Below are 24,511 nucleotides of genomic sequence, written 5' to 3' on the forward strand. Positions count from 1 at the left end.
GAAATCAAATGTCTGCTGTAAATTTGCATTTATTTCTCATAAAGCATCATGGAATGCAAGTATACCTGTAACCTGGTTTAAGCCTATAACCTTTTTAAGTAGGTTTTTTTTTCAAACTTAAACAGGGCTTAGAGACTAGCTGAGAAAATAATTTAGGTGATGTGTTGTTTGTTTGGGGGCTTCCCTTTATTACAGTAATGCAGAGCAATAAATAAGCATTTTATTTCACACCCCAAACCCCAGAAGCATTCGTTTAGCCTGTAATGTATTTTATTGTAATGCACAGTCAATTATAAGCAATGTGCTGTAGTGGTGTATATGCACAAAGCCATCATTGAAGTATGTTACCACATACAATACATACTTCCAGACTTTATTTAAAAAGTTGCAGGTGACCTTCTCCACATTGCCTCTTGCGCGTATATTGTCTGGACTCCTTTGCGCAGTGTGCTTGCAGTGATACTCTTTCAATCACGACTGAAAAGTGTTCAAGTCAACACTTGAACAAGTCAACACCTGGGATTAAGATAATTTATAAAGTGAAGTGTTACAATGCATAGTTTTTTACAATGCCCTTTGCTTAAATTACAGTTTTATTAAAGTACAGTACCTTTAATAATATTATCATAGTGTAATGTTGTATTATACAGTTCAGAAATAATAACGCTACCAGCTTTAAGAACGAACATATTGTGTAAGAGTTCGTTTCGACTCTTGTGTACGTTTTGGCTTATCTATGTTTTTGTGGAACATGACCCTTCTAGAAGTCAGGGGAATATTACTGTGCTCAGTAATATTGAAGCCTGTTGATGAAGGAGAAACTGGGCAAGGATGACTATGTCTGCACTGTGGCGGATGTTTGCAGTAGCTGAGCTTCAGACCCACAGCAGCGACAGAGCTGTGAGCTGGATAGAGACAGAGATTTCCTGGGCGGTGAAGGATGGTGTGGTAGTGGCAGCTGGAGAAAATGCTGAGTAGTACAGTAGTTCTGCTTAATACAAGGCTGCAGAGTAGAGCTTTTACTGTGTTATGTATTAATCTACAGAGCTATGTTCAATTTGGCAGGTACTAAATCCGAACAAACTATTTTCTTTATATGTTGAACTTTCTTTTCATTTTTAACCCACTCAAACATTTAGTTCAGTCTGATAATGAGACGTGTTTGACTTTGCTGTCTCAAGAACTCCAAAAAATCATTAGTTTGCTTTTGTAAGTGTTTTAATGAGCAATATTATGAAAGATCGCAAACATAACACGTGCGATTTCTCCCTTCAGTGCAGGTATGTTTAGCAGTGCCCATGTGTATGGGGAATAAGTGAATGTTGTCTAAAACAAATAAATTACAATGTTTCAAGTAAATGTTAACATTTATCCTTTTAAGGATCAGTACCGTGTGTGTCGGATACAACTGAAGTGGGTCCATGTGATCCGGATCAGAGAGGTTTAAATGCGCAGTACTGTTAGCGCTTAATAGTAGAGGCTGGGGAAAGCGAGACTCGGGTTTCACACTCCATTCTTGGTGATGTCACAGGGAAGCCTGTTAGTGCTGTGCGCTCCCGTCCTGAGCTTGCAAGTACAGCTGATCCACCAAGTAGCAGTAGTTCAGAGAACGTTCTGTATGAGGCCAAGTGTCAGTATGTTTCAACAAGATAAGATAGATCACTTTATTAGTCATATACAATTTCTTGCATTAGGCATTTGTCTTTTCTCATACCCCAGCTTGCTCTCCATGAGACACACAGGCACAGAGATGGGGAGAGTGAAGCTTGGGGTCAGAGCGCAGGGTCAGCCATTTATACAGCGCCCCTGGAGCAGTTGGGGTTGAGGGCCTTGCTCAGGGGCCCAACGGAGTAGGATTCCTCTGCCGGCCACGGGAAACGAATCGGCAGCCTTCCAGCTACAGGAACAGATCCTTAGCCATAGTTCCATAGCTCTGCCCCAAAGACCTCCAGGGCATACTGTATTGGCTTTTAAGTCAAAGAATGTTCCCCTTCTTTATTTTTTTTTGAAAATGCAGAGAAGCCTGCTGTCAAAATAAATAACTCTGCTAAAATACATCCATGCATTTTTAGTAACCCCTTTACCTCAAAAGGGTTGTGGAGAGTGGGAGTGCCAGCCCATGGCAGGCTCCCATCACACATGAACACGAGGGCAGTTACAGTACAAAGAGTAAACATTCGCTAGTTAGTTTTTAATCCAAGGATCTCATCCAACTGTTTCTTGAAAGAAGCCCGAGTATCATATCCAACAACATGGCTGGATAAAGAAGAACCTCATGCTTAAGGAGGGCAAATTAAATGCACCGATTAACCTTGACGGCATGTCTTTGGACTCTCTGAGGAGAAAACCAATGAAAACACTGTGCGAAAGTAAATTCTACACAAATCCCAGATTCGATCCGCTATCCACTGTGCCACCCATTTTTCATAAATACATATATTTTAAAAATGCACTTAATGTATTGTGAAAAACCAAATCAATGATTGGATGGATGTTGAAGTACTGTACAGTATAATGTTTCCTACAGGTGCTCATCTCGTAGTACTAGATAATTATTGCTAGTGACTTTTTTCAAAGGAAAAGAATCACATCATACCTGTTTCTGAGGGGGCATCTCACAGAAAAGTCCTTTACCTTAAAGGTTAAAGAAAGTATCAAAATGGAGCATTTTGTTTCAAGACAAAATTATCAACACATTGCTCTTCTTGATTCTGATTAGGAATGAATAGACAGTTTATTCAAACAGCCAAAGCATAACTGTGGCTAGACAAATAACTGGTAGAACTCAGTAGCCTAGTACAGTATGTAGACCAGGGACACTGTGTTATCCTTTAGATGAGATGTTAAATCAAGTAGTATTGACGACTTGGTGAATAAAAACTCTGTTCTCAAAAGTAGGGACCAATCCCAGTGTTCTGGCTAAGTTCCACTTTGGAGTTACACAGCTTGGCGTCCCTAATGTTCCCCCTTGTGAGGCAGTTTCTCACTTTGCCACCTCAGCTGGAGTGTATGGGCTGCTGGTGCATGATGGCTGCGGTATCACCCCTGTGACTCTGATGCACTTCAGAATGGGATCAAGTGGGTCCACTCCTATTTGTGAAGTGTTCTGGGATCTTTCAAGGTGAAAAGCCCTATATCAACTAAATAGATTACTGTGCTTATGAACATAAATACATGTAAAATTAACAGTGTAGAGAATACAGACATTAAGAAGGTGTGTGTAAGGAAAAATACTGGCTATCCAGTGTTGTCAACATAACACCCTTTCATTTGTATATACAACTCAGTCACAAATGCACAGAAAAAAAACATGAATGCTGTGCAATATTAAACATACAATTAGTAGCTGTAGTAGTACATAGCCTGCTTCACTAATTTTAAATGTGTTGAAGAGTTTTTTAAAAAACAGCTTACAGTTTTTAATTGAAGCTATATGCATCTTAAAGCAGCCCAGTTTATTTGTTCAGTTATACTTTTGTTAGTTTAGTGAGGTTTGCATTGTTCAGATTGCATCTCAGCTGAGAATGCACAGCTCCAGGCTCTGAAAAAACATCACACGAATTGCAGGGCACAGCTAGACACTATTCAGGCAGAAGAAGAGGGAAATGGTCCCTTGTTGAAAAAAGAAATGTTGGTCTCAGAGGCACTTCCAAAACAGCAGCACGATATCCTCCCATTTCTTTCACAGTGTCATCCGTATGGCCAGGTAAGGAAGCCAGCAGCAAGGCATTTGTGTCCGGTAGGTCAAAAAGGTCTAGATTCAAATGCCTTGCAGCAGATTTCTACCACTGCCAGACGGAGTGCTATCTAATGTAAAATCTTGTTCAATTTTCTGCACTGAAAACTCCAGAGAGTTTGCATTTTAATTACTTGCGGGTACAGGCTGTAGCCGGTTAGGAAGCTGCCGAACACTGCTTGAAACATAACAGAATTTTGCTTGCTAATAGTTATCAACAATATAACCAATGTTGTTCTGCAATGTTGTTCACCGGGTCTTCGAGGCTGATTGTGTTTTTCATAATATCACTACACAGTATGTCGATATATTTCACACCCAGATCTTTTTGAGTTTTTGACATGCTTTTTCATTTTTGCAATAGAATCAGTGCCCTACTGAGAACCTCAACTTTCTAAAGACTCCTGTCATGAAGCAGTTGTCATTTGTTTAAACAACAAGAGAACAATGGGAACACCTTTGCCACTACTAGTTTAGTTTAACCTGCGCTATACAATACTGTACATTGCTTGTTGTGCTAGTTGTAAATGATTGTGTCATTGCTGTTTGTGCTGATTGTGAATGACGTCTAACTGTAGCTCATTAATCACTTACAGTTATCTAATTATTAAAATGCAAACACAAAGCCTGTTTGTTTTACTGAAGATGATGATGAATATAAATGATGATACTGAAAAACATGTTTTTGTGTGCTTTTGTTTTTCCCAAACTAGAAGAAGACATACCAGTGCATAAAGTGTCAGATGATTTTCTACAGCGAATGGGACATTCAGGTGCATGTTGCGAATCACATGCTTGGTAAGATTTGTACATTTTATATATTGGGGGAGAGATGCTTGATTTGCTTGTCTGTGGACAAAGATTGTATGTGTTGTTGTATAATTCCAACACTGCACAACTTGCATTCCTTGTCTTTTGCTGGTGGCTCCGTAATTTTGTGGTTGATTCTAGCATGTTCATACAACATGCTGTAGTGAAAAACTTTGTAGTCACATCCTCTTGCACTTTGTTTCATCCTGACAAATGAAGTGACTGCATGTTCTGACAGAAGAAGACACTTTTTTGATGCATCTTTATACAGATTTTAGGCATAAAGTATTAGTCTAACTGTAGTACCCAATAACCGCAGTCTGCTTTTAAATTGTATTTCAGATTTCCATTTCTCTTCACAGTTCACTATTGTGAATTACATATGCATAAGAAAAAAATACTCAACACAGCCTACTGCATTATACTGCTACCTTACTTACAAAACTAATGCTCCTTGAATCTCGGATTTTCCTACATGTATAAGAAACTATCGTAATTGTAATTGTGTAATGTCCAGTTTTTGCTTAACCTTCTGATGAGTGTAGCTGAGGTGAATGTGTTAGTCATAGATAAGGCCTATAGCAGTCTGCTGTAATCCATATCCTCACAACGTCTCCAGATAGTGGTGTGCTGTGACTTTTTCACTGAGATATGCAATTACTGCATACAGTAAGAACAATGAGTTACGTGCTATAAAATATTAAGAATTTGCTTGCAGCAGTTCTGTTGTCCATTTTATACAGGAACCCCACTGTAACTAAACTAGAAATTGGGCTAGGGGAGCAGATAACTTCTCAATTGACATTGGGGCTAAACCTGACAAGCACTCGCCAGCCTTTGAGTTTCCTTTGAGTGTTTTCATTTGCTTCAAAACCGAAACAGATCTTTTGACTGTTATCTTGGAGTGGGGGATTGTGGTCATCGATGCTGTTAGTTCAACTTCAGAGGAGTAATTCTGTAAGCCAGTTATGCTTTTACATGACCTTACACAAAAAGCATCGCCAAACATCATTTCCTTATTTTTTTGTGGCCAATTTTTTTTTATTTCTTTCTTACTCACACCATCTCCTTTACTAAGATGGATGCGGCAACGTTTTTTTAAGTAAACTTTCCATTTTTATCTTCCGTAAAAATTTCATGCACGACTAACTCTTGTTTCTGCTTCCTGTTTCCTGCTGCTCTTAATGCTGCTCTTTCCAGCCGATTCACTGCGCCAGTCGCGCCACCAGCCAGAGCGCAACACAGGCGCATGGTGTACTGTTGCCCAGGCAACCAAATGCAACTACGGGTGTTACACAGAGGGCATTCAGCAATGACACAGCCGTTATTATTTTTTCACCCCAGGAAACGACAGTATTACAGAACTGATATAGTCGTGAAAAATATTACTTCAGTAATTCTAGTATTTTCTTTATTTCTGCATGAGAGTTAAAGATGCAGGCAATGCGTACTTTGAACAGATAGACGGCACACTGCTGGTTCCAGCATATTAGCTTCAGCTAAACAGGTTTTCTACTGGTCCTGTTCCTGTTTCCCACAACACAAACTCAGAGGGCCGAGGAGTCGGTCAGGAAGAGGAAGACAAAGCCATTTCAGTTTTGGTTATCAAATGAAGTCATCATCCAGCCATCAGAAAATGATGATGATGATGATGATGATGATGATGATGATAATAATAAAAATAATAATAAAAATAATAATAATAATAATAATAATAATAATAATAATAATGCCTAACAGTAGGTGTTAAAAAAGAACAAAAACAGATTAAAAATAAGATTAGCAAATTACAGAATAGCATTTATGAAACATGAGGCAGAAGATCTGTGGTCATTAGGAAATGATGCAGACACAGCCACTGATTAAATAAAAGCCTTTCTGAAAAGAAAAGTTTTAAGTCTAGAATTAAGTGCACTCAGGGTAGGTGACTCTCTGATACCCTTGGAGGTAGAATTCCAGAGCTCCAGAGTGCAGCAAGAGAAGGCCCTCTCACTCATAGAGTGTAAAAGAGCTTTAGGGACATACAGTCAGACAAAGACTTTGAGGTGCTGAGTAGAAATATAATAAGCCAGACAGGTACTGAGGTGCCAAGCCACGTACAGTAGAGCCTTACAGGTGAGCGTGAGGATTTTGAAGATTGCTCGAAATATGATAGGAAACCAGTGTAAAGGCTCCAAAAAGGGTGTAATTTGATCATTTGCATGTGACGAGATCAGGATTCTGACTGCCAGATATCGGATTTTCGGTGCCTGTAGGATGTTGCAGTAATCAATTCTAGAAATGACAAATGTGTTGACCAGCTTTCCTACTGCAGTCAAATGCGACTTAGGACATAGTCTGGCAAAATTTCAGAGATGGAAGAATTATGTTTTTACAGTATTCAGTATAAGGGTCAAAAGTCGAGCCAGGATCAAATACCACCCATAAACTCTTCACTTGTGGTTGAAATTCAAGCACAGCTTCATCCACAGGTAAGATTACTGCATTGGCTTTGCACAGGTGAAGGCCTCAGCTTTGTTACAGTCTGAGTGAAGGAAATTTTTAGTCATCCAGGATTTTATAGCAGAGATGCAAATAGAAATGCAGAAACAGTTAGTTAAAATGAAATAGGTGTTTAAAACACTGTTCTACCTATACATATACATTAAAAAGTGACCATATTGCACTAATTTTAGCATTTCAAACTTTAATAAATAATAAGCAACAAATTATTGTATTGGTTAATTGTAAAACTAGATTCATGACTACAAGAAATGCAGTTGTATTTTTCTTTTTGCTTTACTGGGCTAAGTGTTCTAATGTACAATATTTTTGTAAAGAGAAATACCTGCAACATATAAGGTTCTGCTGAATATTTCTTTATTAGTTTCAGTCTTATCCATTGTTTATACACTGTTCTGTAAACATGTTCCATTGTGAATTCTATAGTGCAGTAAAATTATACTGAAAATATTAATCATTATTTTTTATTTAATTTATTTTGTGATTAATAGGTAATATTTTACATTAGTATCAGAATATTTTGTCCTATTTTTATTGAAGTGCTGGTAATCCACACACTCAGTTGTTTGTTCCAGGATAGAGCATTGCAACAGTGCTAAACTGCATATGTTTATCTCAAAATGCAGAATGTCCCTTCTTAATTATTTATTATTTGGTGAACACCACAAAACTAAATACTAGGTGTTCCTGTCTGTAAGGACACATTACAGATTGTGGTGAAATTTCTATGTCATGAGATGTGGCCAACATTTTGTTTAACATCAGTCGCAAAAAAAAAGATGAAATTCACTTGAAATTCACTTTTTATGTTTTTACAATGCTACTTAATGTAAAGGGGGATTTTTTTTTGTAATGTCTTTGATTCTGGAAATCTATGTGTAAACAGGAGAAAGTCTTCTGTGCATGTCATGTTCTCCTGGCATCATGTAGCCTAAGCTTTAGTCTGTCTGGTTAGAAATGCCTCTTAATGTATCGTAAAAAATATGTTTTTTTTCCCCAAAATAAGCATCAGATACACAGCTTGAGGTCTAATGCCAAGATTGTGGAGCAATTTTTCCCACTAAAATGTCAAACCCTACAAACCATCAGCACAGAAATAATGAATTTAAAAAAAATCCCTTTATTGCTTCACCTAAGTGTGTGGAAAAACAACAATATTTTGAATCAATATCATAATCATCATCAATAATAATAATAATAATAATAATAATAATAATAATAATAATAATAACAACAACAACAACAATAATAATAATAATAACAATAATAATAACAATAATAATAATAATAATAATAATAATAATAATAACAACATGGGGTGTATAGTAAACATTATGAAGCATTTAGTTTTCTAAAACATTATTAAATTACAAGCATCAGCACTTTACAGAAATTGCCCAAGGAAAGTAAATGAATAAGCTTACATACAGCACACAGTATACAGTATATGGTTAGCAAGGCAGAAGTAATCGGTAATAAACGTAATGGCTGGGAACCGCAAACTGATATTGACAGACTACAATAGCTTAATTCCGGTAATACAGCATGGTTGATGTTGGTGTTTGATTGAAGTCTAAAGAAAGTTATTTATTTAAGACTTTTTATGAGCTATTACAATTTTTTTTTAGAAGAGTGGGCTGAAATATGTTACATTTACAGTTTTTTTATTGGTAGTTTTCCTTGATTTGAGTGTGTCAGAACTGAAAAGTTCTTGCTTGGTGGTAGGTAAATAGTAATTTACCTTTACATACAATCTTAGGAGATCCTGTAATTACATATTATTGAGCACATGATAAACATACTATATAGTTTATGCAAAAGCTTAAATACTAATTAGACCACAATGGATCCGTAAGCTATTATATAAAATTTGAATTACAATTAACCTTTTATGGTATAAGCAAAAAAATAAAGCCTAGTCTCTAAATATGTCTTATCAATGTGATTATAGTTTACATAATAACCAGTTGTTTTGTTACAACAGTGACAGTTGTGCATGAATTATTTAAGTGCAAAACATCATTCATAGATATTACTTCAGTTCTTCAAGGGATTAAATAAAATTCTAAGAGGAAAATTGTTTATCTCATAAACGTAAAACAGCTATCCCTAATCTGATGGACTCAAACATTTTCCAAAGTGGTTTCAAAACAGACAAGGGTTGTTTAACAAAAGTATCAAGCGATTTTTATAACTTTATTCTTGGAAGCCTTTAGAAATCACAATTTTAAGAAGATAAGAAAGTTTGGAAAAATAAAAGGGAGCCATTTGGCCCATGTAGCTAAAAAGAGTTATTCAGAAGCCGACTTTAAGTAAATTTATGGACTCATTTTGCTCATGCTTTTTGGAGTGGTTGACTGCACAGAAGGCTAATTAAAGTTAAGTCTTTCACACATTTGTCCTGCACTGCTCTGAGTTTAAATTTGTCTTCTGTCACAAGTGAGATAAATTGTGGGTCTCAGTTAATCCCTCAGTGAATATGAACACACAATGCAATACCAAAAGCAAAATGAATGTATCTTACTTTGGGATGCTGATGAATGAATGGCAAACTGTGGCTGAGGGCTGTGCGTGTGTGTTGACTAGTTAGAGCATCTGCAGCAATTGATAGAAACAATTCATAAAGTACCCAAAAAATGTATTGTTTGATTTTAAGAATGCTTTAAAAAAGTTTCTTAGAAAGTATTAACTATTAAATTGCCATCAGTAGTCATTTAATATTAATACGTGCACTTGAAATAAGGATCAGTTAATGCTCAGAATACAGAAAGTACTGCTAAATGGTAGATACTAAAATAGGAGTGAATTAATTAGTGGAGTACCACAGGGATCTCTACTAGGGCCACTGCTTAATTTATATCAATGACATAGGTTCTGGTATAGTTAATACACTAGGGAAGTTGGCAGGAGATATGAAACTAAGAGAATTAGCAAACATTGCATGGAAATAGCATTGATATAAACATAAAATATAAAATGTGAAATGCAGCTCTTCGGCTAGGCTATTTATGAAAAAGCTGTAGGTGTTTGATTTGACCAATTTATATCTTTCAATGAAACTTAAAAAGTGTAGAATTTAAAGCGAGGGGTGTTATGTGAAAACACATTGTAGAAGACTGTGAAGGTACCAGTTTCAAGCCAGTGGACGTCTTCACAACTGGCAGTGAAACATAAGCAAGAGAAAACTGAAAAATAAGAGAAAATGCAGTGAAGACTAAGGGGGCGCTTTTTTTTAAATCAAAACTGTAGCGGGAGTATGGAACAAGTTGTCTAGAAATGTTTGGAGTTCTTATTAAGTATTGCAAAACAGAAAATCGGCAGAAGTAACTACTGGAAAAAGGCGTGGAGTTAGGTGGGCCAGGAGCTCTGCTTTCATTTGTTACTGCAGCTGTTGCTGCCATTCAGCCCATTGGGCAGCGGGAAGCTGATTGAGGAAAAGACCTCGGAATTAATTTCCCAGGAAATAATGGGATCAACTTCTCACAAAGCACTTTGAATTGTAAACATATTTTTAGGGAAATACTGTACAGTATGATTATTTATGTATTCATGCTTATTTAATACATTATTCAATGCTGTTCTGGCATTTCAAATTCAGCTAGTTTTAATTTATTCCTTTAAACTATGCGTTTTTAAAATATTAAATACGGCATTTATTTTTTCTCATGTTTTAATTAATTTGACTCATCTTATTGCACAATTGATAAACCTTTTTAATTTCATCTCAATGCCTTTTGTTACAGGTTCCATAAAAAAGTCCATTGCTTTAAATGTGATTGCCTCTTTTAATCTCTTTTTCATAGACTATACCTTAACATATGCTGTATGTACTGTAAATATATGTATGTATATCATGTTTAAAAGTATCTTCAGTTTTCAAATACCATAAACTAAAAATTATTTTGAAACAGTATTTAAAAAGAATCATTGTTTCAAATTAAAATTTTGGTTATGATTTTATTTTTTTTCCTTGCAACATATAGACTTTTGTGTCATTAATAGTCCGTTTTCTACTTTAGATTAAGTCTTCTGTGATACTAGCAATGTCCTTGACCTTAAGTCCTTTCATTACAATAACACATTATTATTCATTAAATATTATTATTATTATTATTATTATTATTATTATTATTCAAGAATTAATGTACACTTTTAAAATGAAAATTATAGTTTATTGAATTCCACTTAGACAATTCACTAATTGAAATTATACAATTTCCAGTTTCCTCAATTTCATTTCTCTTTCTCTGATTTCTCAATAGCAACACCATCACAGAACTTCAGAAAGGAACTTTTCATATCAAATCACACAAAAGGTACTTTTTGTATTTTGGTGTTTTTAATGTAATTTAGCAATGTAGCAAAGCAAGGACCACTTGATATCCTTCCATCTAATTAAATACATTGCATCTTAATCACAGTTCATTTTTCACTACTCGTCAGTGCTGCCCTTATTGAAATATTGACTAAATAATTTTGTTCTGTCTATAGTATTATTTTAAGTACTGTTTTATTGGTACTGTCTGGTAGCTTTGTACAGGTATCTCTTTGAAGGACCTGCAAATCTTGTTTGACTTTATATTTTAAGGCAAAAGTAATTGTATAAATGGGGCATTGAAAAAGGCTTGTTCTTCTATAAAATATCATTAAGTTGGCTATATGTTTAATACCTGATGCAAGGTCAGTGTGACCCCTGGATATTAGCATGCATTATCCAAGAAATAGAGTACAGTTAATGCAGTTAATTTTTGGCAGCTAAACATGTCTGTATTTTTTTCATATATTGTTTTAGGTTTCCTCTTACAACTCCATGTTGTTTTACTTGACTTCATCTTTAGCTTTACACAGGGACAGATATACTGATATAATAGACTGCTTTTTGTCATATTGGCCTCTTAAATATTGGCTTTATTTTGTGCAAATTAATTATACAACATGTTTTTCTTCTGATTTAAATTACAATTTAACCAGAACAGACCATTTTACCTTTGAGACTTACACGGATTGTAATTGTTTAGTTTTCTTTGCTTTCCTAACAATTCCTGAAAACATTAAAATATTGCATTTACACAGTTACCAGCAGGTTTTCTTTTTTTTCATTCTGCTTGGCATTTCACTGGATTATACCATTCTCCGCACCCATCTTCTCACTGGCAGGAGCTGAGGGACTAAAAATCAAAGTCTAGTCCCAGTGGCAATTTTATTTTTAATCAACTAGGAATTACCTGCCTTTTAGATATGCATCAGACCCAGCTGGGGATTAAAATCTGAGGATCACTCATTCCAAAATCACAGCCCATCAGAACAGCTATTTGTCTGGTCAGACGGAGGATGAGTACCGGGTAATTAAGATGACAGAAATGTCACCTTTCCTGTTCATTTGTCACTATTGGATTCTCTTGCTATAGAAGTTCATTTAAATAAAATCTTGTCAACTTCTGTACATTTCTGAGCTTGTTTTCCTTTTTCTGTTGTATCTGGTCTGTACTTTGTGATTTGTTTACTGTCAGCTGTGAAATCTGTAGGAGAATCACTATCAGGCCATCATCAGTGGATTATCAGCAACATATGAGGAGCTTGGAATGCCTTAATTATTTCTAATTGTAGCCGATCAGTCCCAAAATGGAGAATGTGCCTCTCTGTACTGCACTGGCTGCAGCTCTCAATTAAGCTTGCAGTTTTTTGTGAGACAGTTGTTAGTGGCAGTTTGAAACACACTTGCTCCTTTCGGGATTTAGTCGCAAGTTCCACTGCCAGCTCTGTGGTGATAGAAATGTCTATCTGAGTAAAGTAGGTAATTAAAGGATGGTGATCATTGGTCAAGAACTATCACAGTGGGGAAAATAAAAGTTTCAGGATCCATACAAACGGCAGAGAAGTAATTGTAGGCAAATTGTCATTATTGAAAATGCACAATCTAATTGAAATCTAGATATGTTTTTAGCGGTTCCCTGTGTGGATGAGGAGAATAAACCCACTGCAGTTGTGTTGGATAACTTCATACAGTTCTGTTCACGTTGTAGTATTTTGAAGTGTTTTGGGTTCCAGGTTTAAATTAATCTAGTTTCTGTGAATGCAGGGGAGTAGTGGTACTATTGCTGCTTAAAACTGAGCTTATGCCTTTTTATATTTCAGTTTTATCACATACTCATCGACCCCACTGTGGAATATCCATCATACTGTAACTAGATTGTTTCAACAGTCATCACATTCCTAGTGTTTCAGTCTGGATGAAAAGAAAGAAAGCTGCCAAGAACCTATATTGTTATTGTTGTGAAGAATTCATTATGCCTACTATATATATATATGAATGTACATATGCATCTGTCTTTCTGTTTTAGCTGACTGTGCCCATCCATTCATCTATCTGTCATGTCTGTCCTCAACAATCCAAAGATACTGTACACGTATATAGATAGATGTCTTATCTTGTTTCTTTAAATGTTGGAGCTCTTCATCTGCAGAAGTACCACAGGTCACCTTTACTCTTCAGCAATTTACATGACTTAAAGGAATGTGAAAACCGGTGCATTTTTAAATCCAGCTGCACATTTGCTGTTTTCTGTGAGAAACAGACATTTTATGGCCACATATTTTGCAAAGTACTTTGAAATGTGTTGAAGGAAAGGAAATGTCATGTTTATAAACGCCACAGTAAGCATTACTGAAGTGAATCCCGCCATTCTGATTTAGCTAGTAAAAGATTCAGGGCTGATGAAAAATCCAGTAGACATCGGCATCATTGTGCTGCAGAAGAACATGGAGATGCACTTTCAAGAGCATTACAGTGGAGCTGTCAAGAGCACAGAATTTCCTACTCCCAGACTTCTACATTGTGGATTATTTTTTGTGTGTGTATGTGGTTTGTGTTATTTATAAAGAAAATAGTGTTGCAACTTTGATAAGGACAGTAGGCGGATTCCTTCGTGAAAGATGAAGATTGAATCGACTTGCAGTAAAGCATCTCAAACATGCTTCAAAACCTAGATATGAAAAGGGACCAGTTCTCAAATTTGAGAGGAAACACTTGTATTTTCATGATAAAAATGTTAATGGAGATTTTGTTTTTCATTTTAATTTGACCTGATATTCAAATTTCTTCAAAACTGTTTTGCAGCATATTTAGAATTTCAAAGTAGCTTTTGGGGGACAGGAAAAAAAAATGTTACTTAGTGATAAAATTTACCTTCAAATGCAAACCAGTGAGTTGTTACCCTGTGTGCACTTGAAGAGTGATTGAGGGGAAAAATTAATCATAAGCCTGAGATTGCACCATGCCTATGATCAAGAATGTGTTAAATATGGGCTGAACTCTAATTACTGCAAAATCAATTTGGATAAAACTGTTCTCATTTGGAAACCCTCTAAATACTTTCTTCATTAAAAGGGACACTTTCTCTTTTAATGGCCATCTGTACAGGAGAGGCGAGATCTGGGCCAGGTCATCTCTCCTCAGCTGTCGTGATATTAACGTAGGTAATGGAGCAAGTGTTCCATTCTTATGGGTGTTGTTTTCATTGATGCCCTGCTTGCGGTATTGATTCACACTGATAATTCTATTTATACTGAGATGACTCAGTCCAAACAAAGTGTGCAGAATAACAAACACCAATGCATTTAACATCAGTCTGATCTTGGCTCGTTGTAATATAATTTTGTCAGTAAGCAGCTTTACTTTTTTTTTGGACGCTGCTCATAAAGCTGTGTGCTTCGTGAGTTTGTGCGTTTGCCAGGACATTTTAATATATCGACATGATGCTAGGATGAAATCTGACTAGAGTAAAATCAAAATATACTCTGTGTAGGTGTTAAGCGTTACATGATAATCAGATAACTTAAGTGAGTGAGCCGAGAGAGAGAGGGTATAGCTGTGAGATCAGGGAACAGACTGCCAAGCCTGCAAGGAGCTTCACATATCTCAAGATGGAGCCTATAGCCTACTAGGGCCCAGTTGGAAAAGCACACATTTGCTGTACAGCTGGTGGCTCTGTATGGGGACTTAGTATGATACTCTTCTGAAAAAAAAAGCAATACAGCTACTAACCAAGGAGCAATTTAATAGCAGGCTCAAAGACAGCTGGTCACTCTTTGTTTTTAGTTTTCTGGCATGGAATAGTTTTAGAACTGTGGGTATCACATTTTGCTTTATAGCCAGTGGGATTTTAGAATCATTAGTTGCTTTGATAACTGTCAAAGTCTGTCATTTATTGCGTTATTTATTTATAACTTGTACATTTAGTTTTTCCACTTTCTAAATCTATAGCCATTTTAGCATTATTGTGCCCAGTTTTTGCCCACTGCAAACCAGAATTTTAAATTATTAACAGTCACTTCTGTTTGACGTTGACAAGTTTCAGTGCAGAAATGTATTTTGTGCATTTTGTGACATTTTTATGTACCCACAAAATTACACTTTGATTAATCTTAGGTTAGAAAAGGGGAGAAAACAGTTCTCTTGGGTGTAGAGATTCCTGAGCACTAGAATTCACCACGGAACCTATGTTTACCGGAGTCAGACATGACGAAACGCAGCCTTCGCTGCTTCATGCAAGTTCTCTGCCTGGTTTCAGGTCACAGTAAGTGAAAACGGAGCTAGTGAGAAATGAATTCAGAGCCGCTAGGGCATGGTCCTGCTGTCTTTTTTACCTTCAGGTGCCACTAGCCGTGAAGCTGGCCTCTGAATGTGACCTAGAAAACCAAGGAAGGTGGGGCTGAAAACCAGTCCTTTCATATTAACAGGAATCTACTCACCGAAATGTGTATCCAAGGTATACTAAGACATACAGTATGTATATATTTGTAGTTCTGCATCTGCAGGTTGCTAAAATAAAAGGTTGTTAACACATGTTCGTTTTATCATTTCATTTTCATGTTTTCTGAAAGAGCATCTTTAGATTCTGACATGGTTTAATGTAAAGACCGGACAAGATAGCTATGTTAGTCATTCTTCCTGGCACCTTCTTTTTAAACAAAAAGACGTGGGATCAATTCTTAGTCTCTGCTCGTGTTATCAGTGTGAATAAATAAAACGTTTTTTAAATATTCTGTGACACATTTATATTAATGTTGAAGGGTTAAGATTGTATATATGCATAAATCAAGGCAGAACTGTTGAAAGTGCTTTTGGAAAGCTGTGCATTCAGCAATTAAATTTGTCAGAACTGTTTTTTATGTACTCGCAGAAAACTGCTTTACAGCTAGACATGTCAGTATTGAAATGTGCATTTTATTTTGTAATAAATTTGGTGATTTAGCCTATTTTAATTACCGCACATTATTTCAGTATGTGTGCATCCCAAATCAAATTTATCAAGTTTGTTCTATGGAAAGCTGAAAGTAAACAAAGGCAGCAAAAATCACTGGAAAGTTATCAAGCTTCAGCTTGCCTGTTGGGAGAGACTACTGGGAATTTAGAGGGAAAGAATATGAAATAAAAATAATATATATTTCATAAAAATAAAAAAACAATGAATACATCAGTGTGCTCCGGTGGAATAACAGATTCACTCCCATGCGTGAGTGTAAGACCTTAATAAGTTATGGATTACACACTGGAGGTAATAAATGTTTTACTCTATAACCAATTATATACTGTATTGTTCATTCTTTTCTCTGCCTCTTCTTTTCCTATCTGTGTGTATATATCCACACTGAAGCACTGACAGAAAAACAGTTTTAAAAATGCATTTTTTTCAGAGCCACTGTATATTTTAATTTTTAATTATCATAAGATGTTAGCTTTTTCTTAGTTTTGTTATATATATTGTCAGTCTAACATTTTGATTCATTTTATTAGGTTAGATCTAAAGAAGTACAGTACAAGGTTTTTTTATTATCTAAAAAATTATTTTAACAGAAAATTACACCTTCACATTTTTACATATCGGAATTAATGTAGGCAATTGCTAAACCATTTTGAATTAGTCATAGAATAATCCTAAAAGTGTAAATGTTTAAAAATATTCTGTGAAATAATCAATGCAAGCCTTGATATACACGATCTTTTCATTCTTTTTCGTAATTACATTCTCTTACAGTAGACCTCATCAAGTAACAAATTAAAGATGTTTATCGACACATGATGAAAGTCGTGTAGCTTTAATAATTATTTAGATGATGGTTTTATCCATAACATCTTACATTTGTGCCTGCACGCAGAGCTGGGCATTTTATTGTATCAATCAGAGTGAAGTACCTTGCTCCCAGGCACACTGGCAGTGCTCCATCTGGGATATGAACTCCCCAGTTCTCCAGCTCAAAGCCCAGAGCCTTAACCAGCACTCCACGCTGCTGCCTCAGTGGTAGTGGTGATGTAATGTTGGACATAAAATCTGTACTTATTTCTCAAATTCGTAGTCAGGAGCTTGGCTACCTGGCTAACAATTTCCATAATTGTAGCTCTATCCTTATTACCCATGTGTCTTTTACTGGAAGGGCACCATGAGGTTGACTCAGTATTTGATCATTGTAAATATGTCCTCATACAAATATTCAAATGAGCATTGCAAACAGTAAGCTTTCATCATCTGTATAGAGTACTTTGATTCACAGCTGATGAAAGTGTTAGTTAAAAATGGAATGGGTCCTACATTTGATAAATGACAGCAAATTATTGTGTGGTAACTTCATGAAGTATTGCAGTAAAGTGCATTTTTGCAAGAAAATTATAATTAAAAGAAAATGTTTTATTTTTTAATATAATGTACTGTTAAAGAGGACTGAGAAGGTTCTGCACAAATAGAGAAAAAAAACTGTACTTTGTCAGTTTACTATGATGTGGTTTGTTGTGCTGAAATTAAAATTGCATTCTGTGTTTTGGTTGGTTGCAAATCAGTCTTGTTGGTTTCGCATTTCTGAAAGGAATGGTTTCAGGTTACAAAAGTGGAAGTACAGTGTAGTTTGGACAGCTGCATGTGTCAGGTACAAATGCTGATTTGCGTTTTCCTGATTTGGAGTGTGTTGTGATAGTGTGATTATTGTTGCTAAGGAATCTCATTAGGTACAGCCGGAACATTTGGAAGCAATATATAATATAATTTTAAAGTTACTAATGGATGGTTTTGTTAAACTTTCCACTGTGCAGTACAAGTAAATCAAGTAAAGAAAGCAGACTGACATATAGCATAATGATGATTTTCTTGCTGTCTTGTAAGTGTAGTATTAATGGAAGAACAAAATGATTAATGAGCTGCATTTAAAAAAAATGTCCTGTGTTCTCCATAGTCTTTCTGTTTTTGTGATATTTACCTTCAAGGTTACTAGTTGCATCAAGATTTGCATGATGGAGGAGATATGAGCTTTCCATCAAGGCAGCTCGTGTGTATAATGAGGGGCTCTCACTCAGTGTACTCTGTATCCATACTGTAAGAAACTTTAGTCCATTTCCAACACAGAACCCAAGCTGTAGGTCTACTGTGACACTTTTGAAGGAAACTGTTAAACACAGGGAGGTTGCTTCCAGTTGGTGGCATGGCAAGTTTTTTTGTTATTGTTATGAAGGCAAAATGGGAAAATGGGGCCATATTCTTTTAAACAAATATTGCTTTCATTGGAAGGATTTCTATTGGCGTACCTCACGTACAGGCTGAAATCCTCATTGATTGTATGAGACAGTAACAGTTCCTTTGGAGACTACCTACTGTGGCTGTTCAGATGCCCAAATTGAATCCTAAACCATAATCCTATGGTGGACACCACAGCACTGTCTGAGAAGTGTGAAACCCCGAGCTCTTGGGGCAAAGTGGCAGTGTGGTCATGGTAGCATCTCAGTTGGCCATTGCAGTCCGAGCTTTTGTCCTCGTTTTGTTCACGAGACTCCGGCTTGAACAATTTCCGTTCAATTAAGAATCCATGACCTTAGGAGTTTTCAAATACAGCCAGGTTTGAAGGTTGTGTTTCATTCACAACAGATTGGCATTAACAGTGTGGCACCGCTAAGAGATTGTCCCGGACAAACCTGCAGAAACTTTGACCTTTGGAGCTCAGCAGGGGCTTATTTTGGCCTTCACATTTCCTGCATTTGGCTCAGTTTAGGGGATCTTAAAGGTGCATTAGACTGCATTTGTTTTACATTTTGTTTATGAGATATAGCTGTTTGAAAAGCATTGTATTTTTTTTTGCACAATAATTTTCTTTCCTACGTTACAGAAATAACAGAGGTGACAACCTTCAAATAGTGAGTGTAAAATAGGAGAGGGTTTCTAGAGTCACCTCTACGACTTGGGTCTGTGACAGCAGTAGCTACCTGCCAAGACTGTGAGGTACCTTACAGATCACAGAATGGAGCCTGTGGCCTAGTAGGCCTCAGTTGGAAAGATACACATTTGCTGTACAGCTGGCAGCTCTGTATGAGGCAGCAGTGTGGGCTGTTACAGAGCTGGAAAGGAGACAAGCATGAAACCTCTTCCCTCCACCAGTTCCCTCTCTCTTTTTTAATTCCTGTACTGCTGGCTGCCTCTCAGTTTTATGACAAAAACCCCAATCAAGCAACCTTTAATCTGCCGGCGATTACCAGTGGTGTAAAAAGGGAAACATAATGAGGAAAAATGCCTTGTTTTGTTGCCTTCAAAAGCCGACAAATTGGAGTTAACGTGACAGGAAGTGGCTTAATAATTAGATTATTTATTTATTCCTGACACATATCCCCATGTTGTGGGTCTCCGGAGGCCCTGTGGATGGTACGGTTTTCAAGCTGCCATTACTCCGCTGTCTTCTGTGAACAAAGAAGGCACTGTCTATCAGTCAATTAAATGCACTTCTTAAGCAGTGGCTGCAGATTCCTCAACGGACCGTGCCCAGGGATGTTGGGGTTGATGATTCCGCGCTCTGTACTGTACATCACACTCTTGAATGCAGTCCCTTTAGAAAAGGAATAAAGTCATGCATTAAAATATCACTTGTTGATTTGATTGCTAATGAAAAGCCATTGAAATGTTTGTCTACTTGTGCCGTGAAAGAAATATGTTGGGGCTACTTGTTTGCACATCACAAGCCTTTCCTGGCTTCACTTAATTAGGAATTGTTGAAAGGGGTATAACTTTAAGTGACTTTAAGTGACATCAACAAGCCGGGTGCTGAATGCATTTCTCTCTATGGCTTTTACCTCCATCTTAAAAGAAGGATTTCCAGCTTGGTTCTCATTTTTGCTTTTTCGTTGGCAAACTGAAGTGAAATACAGATGTGAAGAAACTGAAATCATGTAGTACTCATCTCGATGAAGAAACCCATGTCAGAATGACGATCACCTTATCTGAGTTACAGTGAAGTAATGCTTACTGTGAATCTGGTACAGTTGCTATCTAAGAAAGGTGTCTGTATTTCAGTGTTTAAACGAATAATGTTCACTGTGAATCCTGCTGTTGCCGCCTGAGAAATTTGTATTTCAGTGTTTAAAAAAAATGCGCAAAGTACCCCATACATGGTAAAGAAGCTATAGAAAATGACAGTCATTGTGCTTTATTTTTCCCAGATCCAAACTAGGTGATAGCTTGAATCATTGCATTCTGTTCTTAAACATTTAAATTATTGGAGTAAATGACTGTAATGGCATGATGGTTGCTGTCACATAGGGGTCCTGGGTCTATTCCTGGGGTGCTGTCTGTGTGGAGTTTGCATGTTCTCCCCATGTCTGTGTGTGTCTCCTCCGGGTGCTACGGTTTCCTCCCACAGTCCAAAGACATACTGGTGGGTTAATTGGTTTCTGGGAAAATTAGCCCTGGTGTGTGTGTCTGTGTGTGCCCTGTGATGGACTGGCATCCCGTCCAGAGTGTAGCCTGCCTTGTGCACATTGCTTGCAGGGATAGAATCCAGCTGCCCTGCAACACTGAATTGGAAGAAGCCGTTAGAACATTGATGGATGGAGTAAATTACCTCAGCAATTAGTGAGACAATACCTTGAGCCTCATGAAGTAGTGACCACTGATTGTTTTACAGAAATAACATGAAAAATTATCAACAAACAGAGCTTTGTGATTTAGCATATATAATAATCAAAAATGAGCTCCATGCTACCCATTAATGGGTGATTAGTACACTTCAGCATCAGTTAAGGCTGACTTACCTCCTGCCCAGTCAAGTATGTTCTAGTTAATATCCAATTATGTGCACCTTTGTGCTCATTACAACTTAATTTTAAGAATACGATGTCCGTGAGGGCAATGAAAAGCACAGAAGGATTAACTTGTTAAAGCCTCGTACATTGTTTTTGTAAGTAGTATATTGCCATACACTGTTCGTTTCTATGTGAAGTGACACAAAAGATTAGGAAAAATTGCTCATTTTGCTAAGAATCATTTCCTTTAAAATGTAGCCATCCGGCTCCATACTTCAAGGATAATTGCTTCTGATAGTTCTTATTTGTGGCAGAAAGAAAACATTCAGATCTGCAATCTCCCACTGTTCTATCGTTGCCAATGTTATTATATGTGTTGTCTATCTTTCTCTGTGGTTGTTTTTTGTTTAGATTTGCTGTTATATTAGATTAAGAAGAAAATACCTTGTGAACAGATTTCATGGACTTGCATGGACATGTGGAAATACAGCTGCGTTGCACATGATTGAGTTTGTAATACTTTTTATAAGGATGCTTTTTGTAAAATTTGTTGTCAGAAATTCCCACACCTACAAAGGTTAGCTTTCAGAAGACTTTTTAGTACACTTTTAATTAGTTATTATATACCCAGAAAGAAGGAAACAGATGATACATGTGGTTCATTTGAGGACAGAATACGACTTACAGTGAAAGTCTTCCTTTCTCAGAGAAAGCACAGTAGAGTCCTTTATGTGTTGACACGTATTGATGTCTTTATAGCATTTTTTCTTGATATACTTAAATTAAAAGCGCAATTATCTTCTTGTAATTAATCTCAAGTGTAACTACTTCCAAAGTAAGATTAAATATTTCAATCCAATAAGTCTGTGTTCCTGTAACCAGAAATAGAATTGAATTCAACATTGCTCCTGTTTCTAAGATAAGAAGGTAGTCTAGGATTACTGCTGTCTGCTTTTAGTCCACTGGTTAACAGAGGTGAAAAACTGCTTGCAACACCGCTTTGCATTGTCAGTTTTTGGAAGCATGTTAGTCTGTAAGTGATATCATTGTGCTAGCTGGTAATACCACCACTGCATGTGGTTTTCCATGGAGTACTCTGCCTACCCATCACATCACATGGTTTGGTATCAACCAAAAAATGTTAGTGTTTTGTATGAAAAGCACTTTTAGATTCTGTGGTCATAGGTCAAGGAGACCAACGTCTTTCCATTTGTCTGAGACCTTTAATGTTTTATTCATATCCTCGGAGGAGTGTGCATGTGTGTGTATTAATTATAATTCTTATAAAATGCCTTTAGTAGATGAGCTCCTACTGAACCTGAGCATTATTCACTCCTTTCACTCCTTCTTAAGCATCATAAAGGCACTGAGCTTCTGATCCAAGTCAACAGAGCATACCCAGCCTTTTTCACATCACTCTTCAGGTTGCTAAGCACTCAAACACAGGGGATGCTGTGCAAATACTCTGAACTGACTTAAAAAGGTCAAAGCTGCAGCCCATAACTCTGGTACAAAGCTGCCGCTGCTTGACCAGGACACAGAACATAACAAATACACATTAGAGAGGTACCAGGAAGTGAGCTGTCTACAAGATAAGAAAAACTATTAAGAGTTCTTCTTACATTTTATTCTAATTAAAGGTGTTCCAAAAACTAAAAGTAATGCTTTTTAAAAAGGAAACTGGATAGTCCTGAATCATCTCTGTGTCTCATATTGTCTAGCCACCCACAGCATCTGTGTTATAAGTGATATATGAGCTATATTAGTACTTTGTGTTGTTTTTTGCTAGGAGTGTATGTATGGAAGAGAGTATGTGTTGAACCGATAGGACATTTTATTCTGGGAATAAAATATGAAAAACATTTTACTGCTGATATTATGATCACATTCAGCAACAGTGCTGGAGTGTCTCTTATTCTTTAAGATGACAGCAATGCAGACTGTACCCTTAACAAAGTTACAGAGTAAGTGTCTGCCAGAGCAAGACCAAGTGAACACGTTTAATTCCGTCAAAAGATAAGGCAACACCACAGCCAAGCTATTGTTTACCAGAAGCAATAATCTATTGAAAACAAGATTTTGAGCTTTTTTAACGTTTCAAAGTATCTTAAGCACAACCACTGTAGTCAGAATTCTATATGAGGTCATCCTTCTCATTCAGGAGACTTTTGCATGATGAGTGTGTTCAATAAGGATATTTTTTATCTCTTTTTTGTCTCTTTATTTGACAGTATAGATGATGAAGGGAATGGGTCAGATTTTCACAAGTGAAGACCTCTCCATTGTTGAAAGGACGATTCTCCATGTAATTTGTGTTAAAATTACAAATAAGCCAGAACCTCTTCTAGTTCTCTTCGTCTGGATAATTTATTTTGCAATTTAAATGTCTAGAAAAGGGCATTTCCAGCAAGAACTATTGATGTTAAACAGGGGCTTTTCTCTTTTCAAAATATCAGTGTTTGATTGCTAAAGTTTCCATAGTGGAAGTTACCACATTGTTTGATAGTTTGCCACACTTCTGTGTGATTTATTATGAATTCTGTGTTGTCTGGTGCGCACGCCATCTTGTAGCCTGTTGTTATTACCAGAACCTGCTTCTGTTGAGGATTTGATAGTAAAGTGTATTTTACAGCTCAGGTGTTGCACTTCTATTATCACAAACAATTGAAAATGAACCCTTTTTAACAGAGTAGCAGCCAGGCAGGAAGCTTGAATAATGTGCTCCCTCTATCATTTTATCTGTCCTCACTTTATCAATATAACTATGTCTGGCAACACAGTCATCACTACTCCAGGAGATGACATACAATCAATTTCTTTAAATTACAGTGTGTTCGTTTCATCTTCGGTAACCCGAAGACCTGTTCAGCCTTTGATTCCTTACAATTTTTAGATTGCAGATTCTGGGAAATGAGATCCATTTTAATTTGAAGAAGTAATGCCTCACAGACTGCTTGTGATACTGGTAGCAGAAATTAATTAAGAAACTTTCAGATCTAATACTGAAACTACTCCTCATTGCGCTACAGTGTACAATTACTGTATTTTTTTGTAATGTGTTGGTTAGAAACATAGATTTCTATCACACGGAATTGCATGTTGTCAAGGAAGGATATTATTGTCTCTGGTATTTATTGGTTATTAATCTCAGTGGGACACTGCATTAAATCTTTTGGTGTTAATGTTAAAGTTACAGTTACATAATTTCTGGTATAAGACAGGTAGGTACAACACGAATATACATATCATAGCTGAGTTTTTTTTAACCACAAAAGGAAGCAAAATAAAATCTTACAATCATTTTAAAGAATAAGGAATTGAAAGATGAATAGTGAAGGAAATGAAGGAGTATGCAAAATTGTATTTTATTTGCGCAGGTATTAGCATGCAATTTGGCATGCCTAGCTCTCTTT

At 36.5% G+C, this 24,511-nt stretch overlaps 1 protein-coding gene across 4 annotated transcripts in view; it reads left to right on the forward strand.

The window, feature by feature from the left end:
• The window catches only part of znf521 (zinc finger protein 521), a 189,282-nt gene that overhangs the window by 81,750 nt on the left and 83,021 nt on the right, over positions 1 to 24,511 (forward strand). For 2 of the 4 annotated variants that reach the window (XM_015353833.2, XM_015353836.2), the window contains 2 exons: positions 4,450 to 4,534; positions 11,311 to 11,364. In XM_015353833.2, coding sequence (XP_015209319.1) covers positions 4,450 to 4,534; positions 11,311 to 11,364 — 139 coding nt within the window. Of the gene's footprint in view, positions 1 to 4,449; positions 4,535 to 11,310; positions 11,365 to 12,284; positions 12,391 to 24,511 lie in introns of all 4 variants that reach the window. The other 2 variants (XR_001479137.2, XM_015353835.2) reach the window with 2 other exon arrangements.

The sequence above is a fragment of the Lepisosteus oculatus genome, chromosome 6 (genome assembly GCF_040954835.1).
Source record: "Lepisosteus oculatus isolate fLepOcu1 chromosome 6, fLepOcu1.hap2, whole genome shotgun sequence".
Lineage (NCBI taxonomy): Eukaryota > Metazoa > Chordata > Actinopteri > Semionotiformes > Lepisosteidae > Lepisosteus > Lepisosteus oculatus.